This window comes from Musca autumnalis, unplaced genomic scaffold (assembly GCF_047663935.1).
Source record: "Musca autumnalis isolate F117 unplaced genomic scaffold, ASM4766393v1 scaffold_3, whole genome shotgun sequence".
NCBI classification, from domain to species: Eukaryota; Metazoa; Arthropoda; class Insecta; order Diptera; family Muscidae; genus Musca; species Musca autumnalis.
Window position 1 is genome coordinate 37,726,563 of NW_027411866.1, and position 13,829 is coordinate 37,740,391.

The window sequence follows — 13,829 nt, forward strand, 5'->3', positions numbered from 1 at the left end:
AGATGCAGCCAGTTTGGTATCCATGAGATTGTATTTTTTGCATAATTCTCTTCTAGCTATGAGGCTGGTCACTCTGCTGGATTCAATAAGTTCAAATAAACCCTTTCTCTTCCCTATCTCTCTGTTCTATCTACTCTCCACTTACCTCTTTCCAGTCCTTCCCCCCTTCCTTAAATTATGCTTACTTTATGTCGGAAAAATATACCTACATATGTATATAACATTCAGAGGTGTTTGTATCTGAGAGGTATATTCGGAACTCCACACACGCAGAATCGTTGTCTTCTGCATGTATAATTAAATTATGTTCCAAAAATTTAAGGGCGTTGGCTCAAAATGCCTATCTTATCAATTCTATTAATGGGTCACAATATTTCATAGGTAAACCAATTAAATTATGTATTTAACAATTAATGACAGCTCCACACATGGACTATAAATATTAGAAAAATATGAAAACGAAGGTGTAGACCAATAACGAAGACTTCGCAAAGCAGCAAAATGAAATTTGGTAAGAATTTTTATTGTCCCTCTATTAATATGCCAAATTTATTTTTAATATTTCTTTTACAGTCATTTCCTTGACTATCTTGGCTTGCTACTTTGCCAGCTGCTCGTTGGCCTGCGACCCCAATGGAAATAATAAACCCACTTGTACCAGCGGTTGTGTAAATGAACCTGTTCGTAATTTCTGGGATCCGACAGGTTATTGGTTATGTGAATCTGCCACTGGCGAGGCTACAATGGTGCGTTGTCCACAAGCACAATTGTTTGATGCGGTAGAAGGTGAATGTGTTTGGTGGAATGAATGGACTTGGATCAACCCATGTGATGAATATTAGAGGGGAGAAAGTGTTTGATTACATATTAAATTAAATAATGTGAAATAAATTTGAACAAAATCACACATATATACATATGGCAAATAACAAAAATGTTTTGCAATCGATGAATCCGAGTTTCACCCTTTCAGAATTCGTGAACTGTTAACATATTCTATAAAGTATGACTACAATTCTTTAAAATGAAGTGCTTTAGGAGGGATCCCATAATGTCGACCATTAAAATTAATTTTCGTGGAAGCTGTATTGGCATCAATGTAGAAAAATAGGTAAAAATGGGTTGAAACCAACAAGTTTTTTTATGCTCCCTTCCGATTTCTGGCTTAACCTTACATTTTATAGACATATGCCCAAAGAAAGATTCAAAGAATACTTCATGGGCAATGTGATACTAGTGTATCATTTTTCGATATATCCACTGCATCCACCTAAAATTGATGCTGACAGTTTGAAGCCGGAATTTCGGGGTTTTTTGATTTTTTTAATAATTCGGATGCGCAACAAGATAATATTCAAAACTAATAATAGGATTATAAAACTCGTGATTTTACGTCGTTTAATGCATATCACATGAGTGTGCTCCTAACAGCATCATAGTAATTGGAGTCTAAAGGCCAATATTTGATGCGTGAATTTTTTTAAAAAGCCTATTTTTTGCGTTTAAAATTTACAAGTGCCATTCAATTTCCTTTGTACCCCGCGTGAATTTAGTTTTTCTTAAGCGACGGATCTAATGAGATCTTCCGCGATCGAATCCATCCACTAAAACCGCGGATATAGATACCCTGAAAATAGGAAAATCAGCAAAAATTTATTTTGACAAATCCGCGTACTAAACCACGATTTTCTTTAATTTTTTTACGTAAATGGAATCCTTTATACGCGATTATAATATGTGGGAAAACGTTTGTCATAAATTACAGAGATTCGCGAGTAATATGGGGTTTTTACCAAAAATAGAATGCGGAGGCACATCCGCGGTTCTCGAAGATTCTGTTTGAAATATGTGTATATAGACGTATTTTTGATGGGTGATACTGAAACCGGATGCGCATCAAAATCGTATGCAAATTGCGCGATTTTTACCCACTTTAATGTTTTTTGCATTGTGTGATGCAACTGGCGGCACACTTTGACCGCTGAGTGAAACATCAAAATATGCATAGAAATTGAAAGAGATTGATTCGCTGTATCCAAAAACGGATGCTCATCAACTGATTTAACTACTCCGCGAATAATAGGCTTTTTTATATCCACATTTTTTGAATGATTGTAATTTCAATATTACTCTTAATTTCCTATCCTTATAAGGTATCACAGTAAGCAAATAAGCTTTCACGATGGTAAACCATATTTCTTGATGAAGTTTTAGCAGTACACATTAATTATTGTATGGGATTTTAGCGAAATAGTTAGAGAACTCCCAAATATTTTTTCTAATTTTTCGAATCAAAACAAAAAATATATTTGCAACAATATTTTCCAACAATAAGTTTTTCTCTTTATGAAACGATTGCAAACGTTTCGTATTTTCCGAACTCGCTGTTTAGTTTCGTTTTGTTTACATTCGTGAGTGCGAACAAGACGAAAAATGAAAAGTTCTCAACTTCACAACAACTCATAGAAAACGAAACCGTACAATTCGCACTGCAAACGTTTGGTGGTTGATTGAAACATCCACCGCAGTATATTCCAAGTATGTGATGTTAGCTTATAGGGTTGTTAAGCAATCAAATTTGTGTGTGTCTGAATGTGACATTGATCAATTCGTACAGCATTTGTTTTCGTTCGTGAATGAAACAACTCGGAACAGCATAGTACAGTTTTGTTCTTCTTCAGTTGATAAGTTTGTGGTTTAATTTTGTTTTGCGAACGAAACGAATCGGAAAAAATGAAAAGTTTGCGACTTGGCTTGTAAATGGTACAGGAATCGTTTCGTTTGTTTACGTTGTCATTGGAAAAGATGAATCTCAGTGAGAGGTTGTCCTTCTTGGGGCAGGAGTTGTATAAGTCTTGCATAACTTTGATCGCATGCTCACAGCAGTGGCTGCTTTGGGCAATGCTGATCGGAGATTCATCTTCTTTGCAGTGGATCTTCAAGCATTTGAGGGCTTTTTGGTAGTCATTCAGGGCTAAAGATAGTTCTTCAAAATCTTCAGAGCGGAATAATTGACTACTGAATCAATGATCAGCCCATGAGTAAGAAACGAATGAACAGATTTTACGCAACCTGTTCCGGGTTTCTGGCATCAGAATAAACGTAAGAAGAGTTAGAATGACACGATAGTTCCAGCGTGCATTGCTATTGTTTTGGGATCTACTTAAACTTTAAAACAGTGGTGCTCGTTTCTTCACGGTAGAGTAAATTGAGAGTAAGCATCAGTCGTTGTTTGGACTGCAACGGATAACCACATTTTAAATTTGAGCACGCCTGCTTTAAAAAAAGGGATTTCGCCCTTCTAAGTGAAATGAAGGAATGTTTCCTTGATCTCAGTTTTACTATTGGCGTAGGGTGCTTTTAATTGAGCATAATTGCTCATCAAATCTTGCTCAAAGAAGTACTCGATGCTTGGTGATTTAATCGACCCATGGATCTCGTGGTCCATGACAATGCGAAGTACGAGAACGCATTCTGGAGTCCTTCTACGATTGTTTCTGATTTGGCATCTTTCAATTTGAAGAGCATTTCAACGTAAATTTGGGAGAGTTTCTTAGTTTCTTACCACAATCACAAAAATGATGCATATTTGTAAAGTGCCCTTATAAAAAATAAAATAATTGTTATTTAGGGAACAAAAGCGTGTTAAAGCTTCAATAAATTCCAACTTCCTCATCCCGTATAGTTATATGCTACATAAATAATTATTTTTGTTCTGATGAACAAGCACTAGGACTACCAAAAGATTTCAAATTGTCTGTAACACCGAATGTTCGAATAAAAAACTTAGATTTTATTATTTTGCTTCTTAGTACTTATATAAAATACATACAGTAATATTTTACATTGCTTTTTAAACGTTCATACTAATTTTCTAAACATGGATTCGTCCAAACCCATTCACTCCACATGACACAATCGCTTTTGATCGAATCAAACATGTGAGTACCTGGACAGGGAACTAATTCAGGTTCAGCATCAATATCATTGCACATCCAAAAATGAGTAGGATTATGGAAGTTACGAATGGGACGTTTCAAAGTTTTAGAATTACAATTGGGGCGATTATCATCATGGGGATTACAAGCCAGACCACAACCAAGAACGAGGATAACAACCGAAATAATGGCGGCTGAAAGGAAGAAAAGATGGTATCCAATTCAAAGAATACATTGGCTGATATACTTACCAAATTTCATATTGAATATTTGAATTGAAAAACAAAAATGCTTTATATTAAATGTTTCTTGTGGAATTGTTGTATCTACTGCAGATTGTCTCGATATTTATAGTAGGCATCTTCTCGAAATAAACAAATAAATCAATCAATAAAAATATCTGAGATAAGAATTTGTGTTCAAGTGGCAATGCTCCTTTGCAAATTTGATAAATAGGGATCATTGGCCATAATTGGGTCTAACATTACTTTATACTGTGACTACATACATAGATATTTTCTACGATCTTTATCATAACATCTTGAAATGTTCTCAATTAATTCAAAAGATTCGAAAAGCCTAAACATATGCAACGCTTTCAATGAAAAACGCCATTCAAATTCCAGTATAGGGACTCGTAGTAGAGAAAATCGACTTTTCGATTAGAGCATTCAAGTTAAGAGTGGAACTTTGGTGGAATTTTTTGCTTCATTGAAATATGTCATTAGCTGTGTCTTGTTACGTAATAATTGGTAATAATTATTACCAAACCAAAAGACATTTAAACTCTTACACGCACAGTCTATACAGTCGGACACTCAGCCCAAACTAGTTAGCCCTGACTATTTAGTTGGCTGTCAAATACATTATTGTGACATTAAATACAAAGGAAATCAAATCAAAATAATGAACAATCTATTATGTTTGTGGTCAAATGTTAGCTCTGTTCCTTTACGTGCCTGAGGTTGCCATTTCTTACCATTTTTAACCTGCAAAGCGTTCCTTTACTTCAACAAGCATACAATTTATATGAGGCCAGTTCACCACTTTTACCATTTTTTGCCACTGTTACCATTTTTTTAAGTAAAGGAACAGACCAGTTGTTAACAGCCCAGCAAAAAGTTTGCATCCGCGGATGCAGTTAAATCACTAGAACAATTGCCGCTGGAGTACATCCTTTCCTATGAATTCACTTATGAATTTTACAAGAGAGCGCGCAGCTAGGATGCACTCCATTTTGCTTCCACGGCACACAGCTAGGATGCACTCCATTTTCGATCCAAATCACAGCCTTTGATGTAGTGTTTTGTATTGAATTTAAATGCGGTCTAAAGATGCTATAAAATGCAAGCTATTGCAAATATCCCAAAATAAATAAAATAGTGCATTTTTCATAACTCCGTGTGGACTACACCGAAAGATGTATTGAAATCATAACTCTGCATTGCACTACTTCCAAATTTTTTTGCTGGGAGTACTCTGAATGGCCGACCTTCTGTAGGCCTTGCTTACACGTATTCATTACAAAGAAAGGAGTAAAGTATGTGGTTTTGTCTTGTTCACATAACTTTGTAATGGGTTATTAGGCTCCTGTGGCTCCCTAATTATTGTTGGGTGCTTATTTTTCCGATGTAATGATACCAACTCCGTTTTTCCCACCACTTTCATTTCCACTATAAAATAGAGAGTCACCGTCTGTAGTGATTAGCCCGTTGTTACCCTTCCTCTTCATATCGCTAATGTCTAAGAGTTGTACAAGTCTTCATGCTTCAGGAACAGCCTGGAATATCTTCCAAAAGCAATATACATAAATTTAAAACATTATCTTGGGCCTTTTTTGTATCGTACAATATTTCGACAAGGTGTGTTCCTTTACTTAAAAATTGTTAAAATTGAAATAAAAATTTTACAAACAAGCGGTTTTTTCGCAATATTCACCCATATATAGATTATATATATTGATTATTTTATTAATCTATTAGTTATTCGTTCCGTATGGAATAGTAAAATCTGTCTACCTCCCTGAAAAAAAGTTACTGGGTAAATCTTATTAAAAAAGTAAAAGAGATAGAGCTACTAACACATTTCAAAGAATCAAAATATGCTACCTAAATTCGACTCTAACAGAATGTGTAAAGTCGTTTTTCTCTACTATGACTCCCTATATCGGAATTTGAATGGTGGTTTTAATTGAAAACGTTGCATATGTTTAGGCTTCACGAATCTTTTGAATTTAATAAGAACATTTCAAGATGCCACGATAAAGATAGTAGAAAAATATGTAAGTATGCAGTCAAAGAATAACGTATTGGAAGACCCAAATGTGGCCAATGATCCCAAATTAACAAATTTGTTAAGGAGCATTGTCACTTAAACACAATTTTCTTATCGCAGAAATGACTTCGTTTACTAAGAATTTGAAGATGATACAAAATTCTTTAGGAAAGAGTCAAGTATAAATATCGCGACAGTTTGAAGTAGATACAACAATTCCACAAGAAACATTTACAATAAAGCAATTGAATTTTGTTGTTTCAATTTAATTATTCAATATGAAATTTAGTAAGTATATCAGCCAATATATTCCATGAGTTTGATAACATCTTTTTTCTTTCAGTCGCCATAATTTTCGTTGTTTTCCTCTTTCTTGGTTGGGGTTTGGCTTGTAATCCCCATGATGATAATCGCCCCAATTGCAATGCTAAAACTTTGAAATGTCCCATTCGTAACTTCCACGATCCTACTCATTATTGGATGTGCAATGATATTGATGCTGAACCTGAATTAGTTCCCTGTCCCGTTACCCACATGTTTGATTCGACCAAAAGCGCTTGTGTCATGTGGAGTGAATGGGTTTGGACGAATCCATGTTCTGAAAATTAATTTATATACAGATAAATTAAAAACTATATAAAATAATAACCAATGTATTTACATACTTATATGCAGACTAAGAAGCAATATAATAAAATCTAAACTTTTTTTATTCGACCATTTGGTGTTACAGAAAATTTGAGATCTCATTGTCATCAAAAAATTAGAGCGGTAATATTCGATTTTTTTCTGAATCGACTTTTAATTTTTCCCTAACGATTTTTTAGCCTTTTCAGTGTCGAAACAAAAACGTAGAGAAGTAAAGACTAGAAGAAATGCATTTTACAAAAACATGTGCTAATAGTTCCACATTTTGGTTACAGATGGCTACACAACTCACTGGAATTGATAACAGCAATGCCAATCGTTTTTGATTCCCATTTCTCGCGGCAGAAAACATTAACGTTGTGTTTTGTGGCTGAAATTTATTTCTTTACTTTTTTATTGATTATTTAAAAAAAAGTGAATGCCGTCAAACTTGAGTTTTAATGTTTTTCTTGTCAATATTCCAATGGGTAACAGTTTTCGTTTAACAGAATGTTGCTATGATATCGTAGCAACAGAGGTTAACTCCCTCTACAGTTAATTTTTCACAATTGACTTTTCCTATCTTATAATATTGACATCTTTGGTCGAAAATAATTTGTGCCTATGTAAAAACATTGATAAGTGTCAAATATATTCGACAAGTGGACTGTGTGGGTTAATAGGATCAAAGGGGACTTTACCTAAATATGAATAATTTTTATGATTGTGATTGAAAGAGGACAAAGGAGGCGACTGTGTCCACGCTTTCCAGCTCAGCGATACTAGAATATTCTGAAAGTAGCACGGGCTGATCCAACAGCTGTGCAAATAGTTTTTGGCAGGATGACATTGCAGCATCAATGAGCAAAAAGAAGCATAACCCAATAAGCATTAAAATTAGTTATTTTATAAGCTCAAAGCTGTCGTCACACAAAGCAGCAACGGTGTGCAACCAGTTTTCCGCTGAGGGCATTGAAATTCCAACCTGCATACAAGGATATCTGCAAGGAATCTGCCTGGGTGTATGAGTACTTGGCAAACAACCTGACAGCTTTGAATATCAGACCGTGACCCTAAAGAATGAATCTATAAAAATTAAGTTGTCTGCGCTCAAATTGACAGATTGGAAAACTAAACAATCGCAGAACGACTCCAAGAATGTTTTAGTTCATTGTTGGCCAGCAGACATTAAATCCTATGCACGCGTGCATAGGCATTTGTGTTACTTGCACTTACGCAACTTGTGTGGATAAAGTTTGTGTGTAAAACTAATGGTGGTGGTTTTGTGTTTTGCTGCTAATTTCGTAAGCAGCAGTGTCCTGACCATCAGGGTTTAGATGCATTCAACCTGTGGGTATCAATTGAGATGATTGCTGACGATATAACAAGCGTTAATACCAGCAAAATGACGGGCGTTATAGTTCGAGTGCTAGAAATATTCGAAGAGAAAGCTCATCCCACACCCAAGTCCATATGTTACCAGCACTAGAGTTGGGCAATCTAGTTCCCGGAGCGGTTCGATCTTCTTAGTTCCTTTTCTCAAAAGGAACTAATTCCTTCCTTCCATAGTTCCAAATAGTTCCGAGATCTATATAGATCAACCAATTTTTCTCTTTCATCGTTCTTTTCGTTCCAAACAGTTCCGAGACCGAAATAGTTCAACGACTCTTTCACCGCTCTCTTGGTTTCTTCGTTCCAAATAGTTCCGAAACCGTAATGTTTTCATGAACTATATGAACTAAAGTAACTATATAAACGCAAGAGCTGGATATAGTTCCAATAGTTCCTTGTCCGGAATAGTTCCTTGGAACTAGTTCGTTCCGGAACTACACAACTCTAGCCAGCACCATGTGCCAAAACGCGTTCTATGCGTTGTCATGGACGATGAGCTCCATATCTGGAATAAATCACCAAACATCGAATACTTCTTTGTGCAGGCTTTGATGAGCAATTATGATCCATTGAAAGCAGCCTTCAGCCCGAAATTAAGGAAACAGGCGGCTGCAGAGACGACATGACGTTTCCCTTCAGTCACTTCACTGAGAGTGGTGAAATAATTCCCTTTTGTAAAATTTTAGTAGATCCTAAACATCTGCATTACGCGCGGGAACTCTTGGGCCATTCTAGCACTTCTTGCGTTAATTCTGATGCCTGAAACCCGAAACAGGTTGCGTAAAATCTGTTCATTCATTTCTTACTCATGGGCTGATCATTGGTTCAGTCGTCTATTGTTGCGCACTGAAGGTTTTGAGAAACTATCTGTAGATCTAAAAGCTCTCAAATGCTTGAAGATCCACTGGAAACATATGAATATCCAATCAGCATTGCCTGAAGCAACCCGTACTGAGAGCGTGCGATCAATGCTATGCAAGGCTCATACCATTCCTGCCGCAAGAAGGACAACCTTTCACTGAGATTCATCATCTTGTGTTCAATTATATGTATATATGCTTGCAGTGACTTCAAAACATTGGCCAAAAATATAAATAAAAGTTCTAAAGTTTTTTGGTGCGTTAGGTTTTTATTTTATCGGATCACCTTATATGTAAGATTTTATCTAATATAAAAAAACTTATCAAAAAATTATATCGGGGTATGAGGTTGTAGAAAAGTCATCACCCGAATATTTACCAGTCCCAAGCAATCGTGAAAATACTTGGCTTCGGAAGGAGTTGAAAATCACAAGCCGATAATTCTGCCCGATCATATGCATCGAAGAAGGCATTCGACATAGATAAGATTTTTAATATTTCCCTGAAGAAAACAGGAGATTCAATAATCGGCTATTTCCCCACACCTTTGATGTAAGCAATTGTGGTACCGATCTTCATACCAGTAGTGGGATTCTGTAACTCATTTTTGCTGTTATCGATAATTGTCGGTAAAATTAAAATGCTTATAATTTCGATAATTAACGAAATTTTTCGGTAAGTTAACGATGAATAAAAGGTAGTCGCTAGCCTATACCGACAAAAACAGTGATGCCAACTTTTCTTTATGTTTTTAGTCATAATTTTGCGATTTAATTTTACCGATTTTTGTCGATAACAGCAAAAAATGACTTACATAATCCCACTACAGGTGTAAATAGTTATCTGAATTGCAATTTGTTTGCAATCGCCCTTTTGAAAAATTATCGACTATTTTCAGCTAAGGGTCATTGAAGAAGAATCACAACCCGATAACTAAACACGCTGGAGGAAATAACACAGAAGTAGTACTTCGGAATCGATCAAATTCTTGAAGAAAAAAGGAGAAGATATAATACTTTTCCCCACGATACTGTTGAACCGCACCGATTTCTACGTCTAAAGTAAATGCTAACCTGAGTATCAAAATTTGTTTGCTATCGCCCTTTGGGAAATTGTTCGAACATTTCCTGCTTCACCGCAACAAACAGGTCACCGATACATGAATTATATTGAAAGACTGTCGATGTGGTTTCAGAATTCAGGGAGCCTTCTCCTCGTACTATATACACAGGGTTTCAAGGCCTACGATCATCATCAAAGCTTACGATAATCGAAAGAATGCAATCGCTTGACTATGATAAGTTAACTTATGACAAAATGGCAAAGTTTTCAAGGATCGAGTCTTCCTTTATATAGCGAGCACATTCCCTTGCTAAAATCTAAATTTTAGTCTGTTCGATAACTTCCTAAGAAAAAAGTATTTGCAAGAACTTGCAAATATTTTTCTCTTTTATTGAACAAGTTTGTTATCGAACAGCAATTTGTAAAAGTTTGTACAAACTTTTGGATTATCGAACAGACCTTATATTTGGTATGTTCCTTTACTTCTGAAAATGGTAAAACCGGCAAAAGTTGTGAACTGCTCTCATATGAATTGTGTGGTGTCAGAAGTAAAGGAACGCTTTTCGAGTAAAAAGAGGTAAAACTTGAAGATTCTTGCACGTAAAGGAACAGGGCTATTATAACAGAATACCGACATCGTTAATTAATGCAATGTTTTTTTTTACGAATCCCTTAGAATCTATAACTATTTTTGGAAGTACAAACAACCAAAAATACTCGTTCGCTGTTAGCACTACGGCCTTGTTATCAGCTATTAATAACTTATGTCAAACAATTATCACTGTTCGATTCAGAGTAGTAAAAATAAACTATATCAAAAATCAATTAAAAACTTTCTCTTATCAATTGTCAAAAATCAACTTCCCACCCACTATAAAAGCCCCAAGGAAGATTTTAGCAATACGACAAATAGCAATTTCGAGCTACTGGGAACTACCAAACGACCAATCTGACAATGAAATTCTGTAAGACTTTTCCTTAAAGAAATAATTTTCTGTTTTATAAAAAAATGTAAATTTGTTTTCAGTCACCTGTTTCGCTATCTTGGCTTGCATCATTGCCTGTGTCTTGGCTTGTGACCCTGACAGTAACAATGAACCAACCTGTACCAGCAGCAATTTGAACATGCCCATTCGTAACTTCTGGGATCCTACATGCTATTGGCAATGCACTAAGGCTGGTGCCGCTGCTGAAATTGTTCGTTGTCCTACCGCTGAATTGTTCGATTCTGATTTGGGTAAATGTGTTTCATACAAGAATTGGGTTTGGACCTTCCCTTGTCCCCAAAATTAAGTGAATAAAATAAAAAAATAAATCGAAAAATATTGGGTTTGTATTTTTATTTATTTTGGGCCTAGCGCAGATATAGGGTGGCAGGTGATTAGATGCATATGCCGAAGACTGTATTACAAATTCTCGAATTCTAGAAAAAAATATTATTTTATATTTTTGAGAAAGTAAATTCAATTGTACTCCCCACTTGGAGAATGAACAAGAGGTCTGCTGAATGACTCTGGCTGGTCAGCTACTGAACTAATTTATACACTATTTTTGGTCTTTGGTAGAAAAGATGTCGCTTCTCATAGGGATCTACAAAGTAGCTTGCTTGTAGGGATCGCCAGATAAAAGTTTATAAAAGCCCTGTTCCTTTACGCGCAAGAATCTTCAAGTTTTACAACTTTTTACTCGAAAAGCGTTCCTTTACTTCAGACACCATACAATTCATATGGAAGTAGATTACAACTTTTGCTACTTTTGCCAGTTTTACCATTTTTTAAAGTAAAGGAACAGACCAAAAATGTATAGAACGGAGTGCATTTTTCACGAATCCGCGTGCATTGAAATTTTAAGTGAAATCACAACTTTATATTGTACGAATTCCAAATACTTTTGCTGTGTCTCTATCAAAAACAAGTGCAACTCATTGCACGACTTCCATTGATGTAGATTTTAACATCATTTATTGATCCTTATTGGAATCCAACTCAGTTTTCAGATCCTTGCAAACTGGGGCATCAGTAGTGGTATTCTGTAACTCATTTTTGCTGTTACCGACAAAAATCGGTAAAATTGAATCGCAAAATTATGACTAAAAACATAAAGAAAAGTTGGCATCACTGTTTGTGTCGTGAGAGGCTAGCGACTACTTTCTATTCATCGTTAACTTACCGAAAAATTTCGTTAATTATCGAAAATATAAGCATTTTAATTTTACCGACAATTATCGATAACAGCAAAAATGAGTTACAGAATCCCACTACAGTTGTTCAAAGAACAAAACAATGAGTTTTCGTAATTCACTAGAAGGAAATTCTTTATGCACTACTGCTGGAATCTATGAACTGATGATGGAAGCCAATGAAAAACAATAATGATGAGCAGGAGAAGCAATCTGATAGTACATTTTCATTTACGAAATCGAGTGGATTTCAACAGTCAATTCCTTTGTGTATACGTCAAGCTGCACTTGGTTTTAATACGAGTCCCAGCAAAAATATTTAGTATTTGTGCAATATACAGTAGAGATTTTACTTTAGCCCTGTTCCTTTACGTGCAAGAATCTTGAAGTTTTGCCACTTTTTACTCGAAAAGCGTCCCTTTACTTTAGACACCATACAATTCATATGGGAGTAGTTTGCAACTTTCACTACTTTTGCCGGTTTTACTATTTTCAAAAGTAAAGGAACAGACCATTTATGTTTCAATGCACACCGATTAAAAAAAACACTCCTTTCTAAACATTTTAATAACAGTTGCATAGAATCCGAACAAGCAAACGAGTTGGTTGATCCCTAAAGGCCAGAACAGAATCAATCGTCACTTGCTTTGCTTGCTTCTCCAAATGTCAAATTATAAAGCTATGCCAGAGCCTCCTAAAGGAAAATGCAGGCGGATTTGCAAAGAGGCTCTGGCATTTCATTATAATTTCACATTTGGGGAAGCAAGCAAAGCAAGCGACGATTGATTCTGTTCTGGCCTTAAGAGCAGCGTTATCATTTCTACCAAAAACAAAAAAGTGCATAAATTAGTTCAGTAGCTGACCAGCCAGTGTCATTTAGCAGACCACATGTTTATTCCCCAGGTGTACTCCCTCTAGAATTTACGTGCTCACCAAAGTCAAATATATTAAATAATAGTTGTGTTTCAGAAGCTGTAAAATAGTACTATTATTCCAATTTTGTGCTAGAAAACTGTACACGTATTTCAAAAAGTAGCAAAGCTTGCACTCCTCTTTGAACAAAAATGGAGCTGAACATGGTGGAATAATGCCAAGTTTACTCTGGCGCTCCAAAATCCACTGGATTTCACGAAATCCTGAAATACACCGCGGTGTTCACACCCATTTTTTGTTGATTTCAAACATATCACAATGATCAAGGTAGATGCATATGCGCAGCTGATCGAACATGAATTTTCACAAGTTGTTGTAAATTGAATTAATCAGCAAAAATATAAAAATATAGAACTTTACAACTTTATTGGGAAATTTATCGTAAAATTATCTATATATTGTATTAATTCTAACAAATGAAAAATAAAAAAATGATTTTATCGTTGATACATCATAATAATAAATTTTGATAGATAAAAGTTGTGCTCAGAACCAATAAATGGGATTATTCATGTTCATTATGTTTCCAAATACATTATTCTTGTTCTTATGCAGTAGTTTTCC

The 13,829-nt window shown here is 35.4% G+C and overlaps 3 protein-coding genes across 5 annotated transcripts in view; 2 read left to right on the plus strand and 1 right to left on the minus strand.

Moving 5' to 3' along the window:
- Positions 1-13,829, minus strand: part of Vsx2 (Visual system homeobox 2) — a 459,366-nt gene that overhangs the window by 27,295 nt on the left and 418,242 nt on the right. The gene's annotated exons all lie outside the window — the stretch shown is intronic.
- Positions 431-842, plus strand: LOC141396659 (uncharacterized). Its single transcript, XM_073972286.1, has 2 exons — positions 431-511; positions 574-842. Exons 1-2 carry the CDS (start codon positions 502-504, stop codon positions 840-842), a joined length of 279 nt encoding a protein of 92 aa, XP_073828387.1. The 5' UTR covers positions 431-501.
- On the plus strand, positions 10,939-11,478 carry LOC141399976 (uncharacterized). The gene is made up of 2 exons (XM_073979368.1): positions 10,939-11,118; positions 11,181-11,478. The coding sequence occupies exons 1-2, from the start codon at positions 11,109-11,111 to the stop codon at positions 11,444-11,446; spliced, it is 276 nt and encodes a 91-aa protein (XP_073835469.1). The 5' UTR covers positions 10,939-11,108; the 3' UTR covers positions 11,447-11,478.